This window comes from Rissa tridactyla, chromosome 18 (genome assembly GCF_028500815.1).
Source record: "Rissa tridactyla isolate bRisTri1 chromosome 18, bRisTri1.patW.cur.20221130, whole genome shotgun sequence".
Lineage (NCBI taxonomy): Eukaryota > Metazoa > Chordata > Aves > Charadriiformes > Laridae > Rissa > Rissa tridactyla.
The window spans coordinates 132,954-141,519 of NC_071483.1; the positions used below are offsets into that span (position 1 = coordinate 132,954).

Here is an 8,566-nt window from a genome sequence, read left to right on the forward strand (position 1 = left end):
TGGCTGGGGATACCCCCGGGACGTGCCCAGGGCTCCCAACCTGGCTGGGGACCGGGGCCGACACTGAGACCGGAGCACAAAGGGACCATCAGTCCAGGCTCCCCGGGGCTGTGGGGGTCCCAGGTCTCCTGCCCCAGCCCTGAGCAGGACTGGGATGCTCAGGGCTGCTTTAGACAGGCCAGGAGGGCATTTAGGGTGCTGTGGCCATCATGGGGAGCCCACAGCATCACTGCGGCTCAGAAACCACAGGACTGCGCTCAGGACCCTCCTGCTGCACTGACCCAGATGCACAAGGCTGGCAAAGCTTTGCAAGCTCAGCTGCACCCCGTGCCAGCATGGAAAGGGCTGGGGCACCCCGCATGCTCGGGGACCCTGGGGACAGCTGCCAGCCCAGCGTCTGCTGCCAGCCCGGCTCCTCTGCCTGCCTTGTACCCTCTGCCGGCTGGGCAGCGGGGAAACAGAGGCACGGAGCTGTGCGCAGCGGGAGCGCAGTCTCCCTTCAGCTCTCCCTGCTCCGGCTCGGCTGAGCAGGGCCGGGGGTGCCCGGTGCGGTGTCCCCCTCCCCCGTCCCCGCTGTCCCACGGGTCGGTCGTTCCCTCAAGGGCCCCGGCCCCGCATGTGCCCCAGCAGGGGGCGCCCCGCGCCCGCCGGTGGCGGCGGCCGGAGCCCGGGACCGGGAGGCGCCGGGCGGACCGTGCTGGGCCGCGATGGGCAGCGATCGGATGTGCTGGTTCGTGCTGGGCTACACGGGGCTGCACTGGGCTGTACTGAGCTGGGGTTGTGCTTGTCCATGCAGGATCATGCTGGGCTGTGCTGGGCTCTCCTGGGCTGAGCTGTGCTGAGCTTACTGGGCTGTGCTGGCCCATGCTGGGCTACACGGGTATGCACTGTGCCGTGCTGTGCTGTGCTGTGCGGAGCTCTACTGGGCTGTGCTGGTCTGTGAAAGACCACACAGGGCTGTGCTGTGCTGTACTGGACTGGGCTATGCTGGTCGCCGGGCTGGGGCTGATTGGTCCCTGAGGGGCTGGTGATACAGCCCAGGAACCCAGCCCCCAGCCCCCCCAGGCTCCCAGCACTGCCGGCTGGGGCAGATCCTGTGTCCCCAACTGCACTGGGTGGCAAAAGGAGGGTGCTGGGGCTGAAGTGGGTTAGCGCATGCTGCTTAGACGAATCTGCTCATCCCAGGTGGACTTTGTAACGGCACGTGTGTGTGTGTAATGACGCCACGGCTGTCAGTGCATGAGGTGAAAGCCTCACCGTGTTTTCACAACGTTTATTGCCCTTCCTAGAAAGACGTTTGCAGTGGAGGGATGCGGCATCCCACGGGGCTCACCCAGGTCCCTGAGGATGCAGCATGTCTCTCCAAATCCCCAGGCTAGATGTGCCAGGTGCCACACAGGCAAAGCCGAGTTTGAGCAGCAACAATGGGACACAGTGCTGGTAGTGGGAGCTGCATGTGTGAGAAGGGGTCTGTTGTGCCCCAGTCCATCCCCGGTTTCCCTCCAACCCGTTGCTCCCGTCTTTGCTGTCAGCTCCCAGCCCCTCTGGGTCGTGGTTTCAGAGGGGCAAAGCTCCCAGCTGGACCTGCGAGGGCTTCAGTGGCTGTGGGAGCACCTCCCTGGGAACACCTGGGCAGGACACAAATGCTAAGTGACTCCACTGCTGATGGGGGCTGGACCCGCTCTCCTGCCCGTGTCTGCAGGGAACAGTCACACTGCAGTGATGGGTGACTGCAGCGGAGGGTGGTGGCAGTGCCACAGTGCCAGCTTGGGAGCCCAAGGGGAAGGACAGCCGGGCAGGGGGAGGTGGATGGGAAAGGGCACCCGGGGGTGGGCGATGCCTCTCTGTGACATGACCCCACTTCTCCAGTCTGCTTTGCTATTGCACTCAGCTGAATGTCCCCAGGCTGGTGGCACAGCTGCGCTTGGCCCGGGTGTCCTCAGCCAAAATCCTCTTTGCAGGAGTCCCTCCTTAGCACTTGCAGAGAGCAGGTCCCCCAAACCCTGACCTTTCTAATGGGCTGGAGATGATACTGGGACCTGGTGGGACGTTCTGGGGGGCAGCGAGGGTCCCCCACCCCAGCGCACGGGGCGGCCACTGATTAATAGCCCCGTTAGCAGAACCGGGGAACCCGGGGGGTTGGAGTGGGGGTCCGTGACCACCCTCACACCTTGCCCCCCTCCCGGGAGGAGAATAGGGCAGATCCCCGCCCTCTATGCAAATCACAGACCGGCGATTGGCGGGCGGGCGGGGCCGGGCGCCGCAGACAGGGTATAATAGCGGGGGGGGAAACAATGCCCCCGTGGTCCTGGTTTGGTGGCTGGTGCGGCTGCGTCCTGCAGCGCCGGGCGAGGGTGGGGGCTCCCCCCCTTCCTCCATGGGGCTCGGGGTGTCCCTTTTCTGAGCGGGACTGCAGACCGGGGGGGGCGGTATCCCCTTTTCTTTCTGTCCCCACCCCTGCCTTTGCCGCCCCCAGGCTCTACCACCCCCCTCAACGCGGAGATGGAGTTTGACTCGTACCAACACTACTTCTACGACCATGATGCCCAGGAGGATTTTCACCGCTCCACGGCACCCAGCGAGGACATCTGGAAGAAGTTCGAGCTTGTCCCCACGCCCCCCCTCTCCCCCCTGGGTCCCCTTGGGGAGAAAGCCTGCTGGTCGGGGGCGGAGGAGCGCTCCGGCTGCCTCTCCCGCTACTGCCTGTCCGGGGACGAGCCGGAGTATCTCATCGGGACGGGGGAGATCTTCGGGAACCTGAGCGCTTTCATCCTCAAGGATTGCATGTGGAGCGGATTTTCAGCCCGGGAGAGGTTGGAGAAAGCGATGACAGAGAAACTTTCCACGGGCACGCAGAGGGCCACCCCCCACAAACCCTCCTTCGCCCAGGATTTTGGGTTCGGCAGCTCGGTGAGCGAGTGCGTGGATCCCGCTGCCGTCTTCCTTTGCCCGCTGGCCGAGAGCAAGATCCCCGCGTCCTCGGGATCCGAGGGCCAAAGCGATTCTGGTAAGGGACCGAGGTGCGGGTTGCCCCCGGCCCAGCCTTGCTGCCACCCGCGGGGAGCCCGGCGTGGAGGACACGCGCGTCCCCGCACATGTGCGTGCCGGGAGCCTCCCAGCCGGGCAGCGCCTTTGTTGCAGCTCCAGGCGAGTCCCGGTGCCGGCCCCGCGAACAAAGCGGGCTCGGCTGCTCCCCTTCCAGCGGGGCTTCTCCTCGGGAAACCCCTACCCCTCGCAGAAGGGTGCGTGGAGCTCCCCGTCCGCTGCGTGGGTCTCTGGTGGCCCCTCTCGCTCGTCCCGCCCCACGGGACCCTCGTGGGCAGGTTGGCGAGGGACAAGTTCGCAGCTCGGCGTGGAAACTTTGGGGTTTTCGGGCGTTGCAGCGTGCTCTGCTGCCGGCTCGTAACCTCAGCTGCTTCCCCTGGCCCCCACGCTCACGGCACCCACCTGGGACGGGTTTTTCTCGGGAGAAAAGGCAAAATAGCCCCCGGGGCCGGCAGGTTGCAGTGCAGCGGCCGCCCCCCCTGAGGCCGTGGCTCTGTGGGATGGGCAGGAACATTCCGCATCAGACCCCCCCCCAGGCACGTCTGCTTGTGCCGCGTGGTATGGGGGGGGGGGGGGGCGTGTTTACACGGAGGGGTTCGGGCTGGGAAGCGCCTGCCTCTGAAACCCATCGGGCAAGGGCAGTGTGGTGCGACCTCCCCCCTCACCTCAGCGCATAACCACCCATTGACAGTCCCTGTTTACAAACACACACCCCCGGGGCTCCCCAAACCCACCCGCCCTGTAGTCCCGGTGGGGGCCGTACGCGGTTTTTCCCTCCCGCCCCAGCTGGCTCACTCGGCTGCCGTGGGAGCGCTGACGCGGCCCCGCGGTGCCGTGACCCCGTTAATAAATCTGCCGGTGGCAGCGACCTGTGCCGGTGAGTCACGGCGCGGGACGGGGGACTTAATGCCATTAGGAGCCCGGGGACCGTAAGCAGGTCGCGGGCGTTAAGAGGCTTAACCCAAATTGATGGGGCCGCCCTGGGGATGAAGGGGGGGGGGGTCCCGATCCCGATCCGGCCGCGCCACGTGGACGCCGAACAAAAAGCAACAGATTGCAAACAATGAGAGGGGTCACGATGATGGACAGGGGCGGGGGCCAATGGGAGGGTGCGGCAGCCGGCTGGCCCCGCGGGATAGCCAATGGGCTGCTGGGGGGGCGGGGCCCCGCAGTTCGACTTTTATTAATGGGCGGCGGCGGGGGGGGTTGTGTGTGTTTATCTATCTCTATCCCTATTCTACTCGTGGCTGAGACCGGCCGGGTTATGACACTGATGAGCGCAGCCGTCGGCCTGTGTGTGGGCAGCTAGTGCCCCCCTCTCTCCCCGCAGTAGCTCCAGTAGCAGGGTGGCTTGTGCTTGCTGGGCAGAGAACCCAGAGCCTGGTGGGGGGCCGGCGTGTGGGCTGGGGGCCACAAGCAGGAGGGTGCCCTGGAGCCCAGCTCCTGTGGCCACCACTGGCCCTGTCGCCGGAGGGGTTGGGGCCAGGCCTCTGCCCAAGGTGCTGGTGAGGGTTTGGGCATCTCTGGGCACCTTTAGCGAGGGGCTGTATTTTCCCCCAAAGTCTAGGGAAAAAAGGTGGAAGCACATTCCTAAAAAGAGACCGATCACAGGAGTGCCTGGAGCTAGATCACCCCACTGTCCCCAAGCGCCAGCTTCATGCCGCTGGGCTCTGCTGGACTGGGCAAGCCGCAATGACAACAGACAGGGTGCCTTGGGTCCAGTTATGCTTTATTTGGGTCTTTCTGTTCACAGCTCTGATAACTTTCCCCCCCACACTCCCCCCACCCACGCTGACTCCTGGGCTTGGGATGCCTTAGAGGTTTACTGTGTCTGTTGGAGGGACCCCTTCACCTCTCCCTCCCCCCTTGCACCGTGGAGGATTGTCCCTTCTGTCCTCGGGGAGCCTGGGCTGAATGGGGTTTATCACTTGTGAAAAGTAACAAGTCACCGAAGTGGGAAGCTGCAGCCAAGGGGAACAAAGGGCAGCTCTGCCCCCACGTCCCTCATCTACAATTCCAATGGGCCATGAAAGCTCCCGACCAGGATGAACTTTGGAGTTTGGCTGTCCCAGGTACCCATCATCCTACTCCTCCTGTGTCCCCCCCTGGGCAGATGGGCTCTGCTGTTTCTTCCCTGATGATTCTTTATCCTGGACACGGTGCAGGATGTGCAGAAGTGAGGCGGAAGTAAAGCCCTATCCTAATTTCAGGGGACTGGGCACACGAATGTGGAAGGAAAGCTCCTTCCTTTGTGATGGCATTGGAAAAACATCTAAATCACGTAATCCCTCCTGAAGATTGCAGAGTGGCTTTGCAGTGCATGAGCAAGCTTTTCTGGGATGGCAGCAGGGGGATTGTCTGGGGGGCTGTGGGGAGCCCCGGCAGGGTGACGAGAGGTGACCAGGGGCTCCCAACCGATGGTGATTTCTTTTTTTTGATTGTCTGTTTTGAGCAGAAGGGGAGGAGATTGATGTGGTGACAGTGGAGAAGAGACAATCGCTCAGCCTGAGGAAGCCAGTCACCATCACGCTGCGTGCTGACCCCTTGGACCCCTGTATGAAACGCTTCCACATCTCCGTCCACCAGCAGCAGCACAACTATGCCGCCCGCTCGCCACCAGATGTCTGTCCCCCACCAGAGCCGGCCCAGCAGGATGAGGACAAGCCACTAACCACCATGGAGCCAGCCCCTGTGATCACGCTGCCCGAGCCCAGCTTGCCGAAAGCTGGCAGCAGCCCCGGCTCCGACAGTGAGGACGTGGCCAAGAGGAAAAACCACAATTACCTGGAGCGCAAGCGGCGCAATGACCTGCGCTCGCGCTTCCTGGCCCTGCGGGACCAGGTGCCTGGGCTCGCCAGCTGCCCCAAGACGCCCAAAGTTGTGATCCTGAGCAAATCCTCTGAGTACCTGCAGTCGCTCATCAGTGCCGAGAGGAGGATGGCAGCCGAGAAGCGGCAGCTGCGGCTGCAGCAGTCCCAGCTGCTCAAACAGATTGCTAACCTCAAGGGGCACTAGCACCCAATGTGCCCCCCTCCCCGGTCCCCATGACCCTCCTGGCTCCCTCTCAATTTGCACATTTTTTTAATTTTTATTTTGGTTGTTTGTTGAACTGTTTGCCCTGGGGGGCTGGAGCATGCGGTGGTTGCTGCGTGTGGGGTGGCTGCGGTGGTGCTCCCAGCTGCAGGAAGGCGGCCCCAGCAGGGCCCCCTGCCCGTGGCGTCGCCTGCCTGGGGCTGGCTTCTGGCACTGGGTGTTGCAACACTTCCCCTGTCCCCCCTGTGAAGCTTTCTCAAGTGACTGCTTCAATTCATGGGCTCAACTCCATTCCCCCTCCCTTGCACCCCTCTCTGCTGTTTGCCACCAACAGCATCCCTGGGAGCTGCCCCTGGGCGTCCATCTCACCCTAAAAATCCCAAGCAACCATGGTCCACTTCAGCTCAGGGAAGCAGGTGGAGGTAGACGTGGAGAGCCCAGCTTACAGGGGTTGTCTCTGGATGGATCCCCCTGGAGATGGTGGTGGCAGGATGCCTCTCACACCGGGGTTAACAGCACCCTGTGGATGATCCCCTTGCTCAGCTGGACCATACCTCACTTTCTTATCACTTCATGCAGTAGCTTGTCTTGGATTTTATGTTCTAGAAACTGCTGCTGTAACTGCGAGTCTTATACTGGAGGCTGTGTTTTTTATACTGTATTTTTGTACCACTTTTTGAGAAGTATTGGTAAAGAGTTTCCTTTTTTTTATATATATATATATATATATATAAATAAACTTTTTTTGGAGGGGGGTTCCTGCTGCAGGGGAGGGCTCACTCCTGCTGCACTTTAGGGAGATCAGGAAGGGGCTGGCTCCTGCTGGACCTTTGAGCTGAGTCTTCATGGAAGCTGTTTTCCCCCTTGCACCTCTCCAAACCACCAATTTGCAATAACAGGGGATTTTTCCCTGTGAGCATCCTTGTGACACGCCCCCCCCCCGGCCTTTCCCACCCTTGCAAGCACCTCCTGACCAGCAGCGACTTAAAATCCCCAGCAAAGCTTTGGACTTTGCAGGGAGCCTGGCTGCAGGGGACTGGTTGGGAGCATGGGGGGCTGTGCTGCCTTCAAGGCTTCCCCCTGCCTGTGCTATCCTGCTGCCCAACCTGCAGTGGGCTGTGTGAGTGGTAGAGTCCCCTGTCCCCTCCCAGGGGTGCTCCTGCAGGATGGCACCCTTGGGTCCCCACTGACCTGCTGAGAACTGTTAGAGTTAACACTGTGGTCGGATTTAGCACTTTCTTCGTTACCTCACACTTCATAAATAAATAAGTTTGCAACAGCCTGGGTTGGCTTTTTCCATGCAGATGGCAGTGGGTTTCCATGCATTGTGCCATGATGCTCCTGGCGGGGCTGGCCTGGCCACTGTGTTTTGGGGTGTCCTGGCGGCCACTCAGGAACACAAAAATTAATATATTTTGCACCAGGGCTTGCTTGGCTGCCTCGCTGCCAGTAAGACTGAGCTCTTTGTCCTGGCTTTCTCCCAGCAATTGAAACAGAAGTAGTTACAGTGGTGGGGCCAGGGAAACGAATCACTGGGATTATTTTTCCTCCTTTTAGGTGGCTTTGTTGGCAAGGAGGGGCAGGGAGCCCACTCTGGGCTCAGAGGAGGCTTTGGTGTAACTGTAAACCCCCCTAATAGTGCTCGGAGCAGTTGGTGTGGGGCGATCGCTGCCCCGTGGGTCAGGGGACGGCGCTGTGGTTGGCAGTAACACTATAGGGAGTGGGGAATGCAATCTACTCCCTTCAAGGGGCATCGGACAACTTCATATACTCGGATCTGCCGAGTGGATGAAATTATATATATGTGTGTTCTCCCTGCTGCACCTGAACCCGATGCTTTTGGGTTTCCTTCATATTGGTGGTAAAAGTCTTACTCTAAATGCAAGAGGGACATGGGATCCTGTTACCGCCGAGAAGTCAGAAGAGAGCTGCCGCTGCTGCAGGAGACTCAATCACCAGGGTGAAGCCAGCCTTAAAAAGCAATGATTCTGTACGGAAGCTCTTAAATAAACGCTCCCTTTGGTTCTGGCAACACTTCATGCTTTCTGCATGTTGTTACATCGTACCATGTCAAAGCGTTTTAGAGCTGTATTAAAAGGCGCTCAGAGGAACCACAGTTTAAACACGGAGCAGGGTGACCTAAATCTGACACCTCGCCCGTGTGCAGGAAACAAAGCCCAGATGTACCAGTCCCTCAAATGTTTATTTTTGTTGTGTATACACTGACACATACAGACTGGTGTCTTTTTTCAGCTCAAGGTGACCCTCCCAATAAGGTTTTTAGTAAGGTGTGCTTTTTCTTTTCATGCCGAAGGCACATTGGTTGTTTAAAACATTATTTCTCTTTCTTAGAAATGATGTGCAGATACTGTGACCTGAGCTGAGACCATCATCAGTGGAAAATGTAGTTGGTCTCAAATCAAACTGAGGAGCAGTTGCAGTTTTGCACATATCTTTGAGTTCTGTTTAAAGCCCTCCTACATAAATA

The 8,566-nt window shown here is 60.1% G+C and overlaps 1 protein-coding gene across 1 annotated transcript; it reads left to right on the forward strand.

Annotated features, from left to right (window-relative positions):
* Positions 1 to 2,341: 2,341 nt before the first annotated feature.
* Positions 2,342 to 7,969, forward strand: MYCL (MYCL proto-oncogene, bHLH transcription factor). Its single transcript, XM_054223767.1, has 2 exons — positions 2,342 to 3,007; positions 5,501 to 7,969. The coding sequence occupies exons 1-2, from the start codon at positions 2,503 to 2,505 to the stop codon at positions 6,058 to 6,060; spliced, it is 1,065 nt and encodes a 354-aa protein (XP_054079742.1). The 5' UTR covers positions 2,342 to 2,502; the 3' UTR covers positions 6,061 to 7,969.
* Positions 7,970 to 8,566: the final 597 nt, after the last annotated feature.

Bases quoted from the DNA above. Each gene is read 5' to 3' on its own strand.
- MYCL (XM_054223767.1), top strand. From the start codon at position 2,503: ATGGAGTTTGACTCGTACCAACACTACTTCTACGACCATGATGCCCAG. The intron at 3,008-5,500 runs GTAAGGGACCGA...TGTTTTGAGCAG, and splicing joins CGAGGGCCAAAGCGATTCTG to AAGGGGAGGAGATTGATGTG.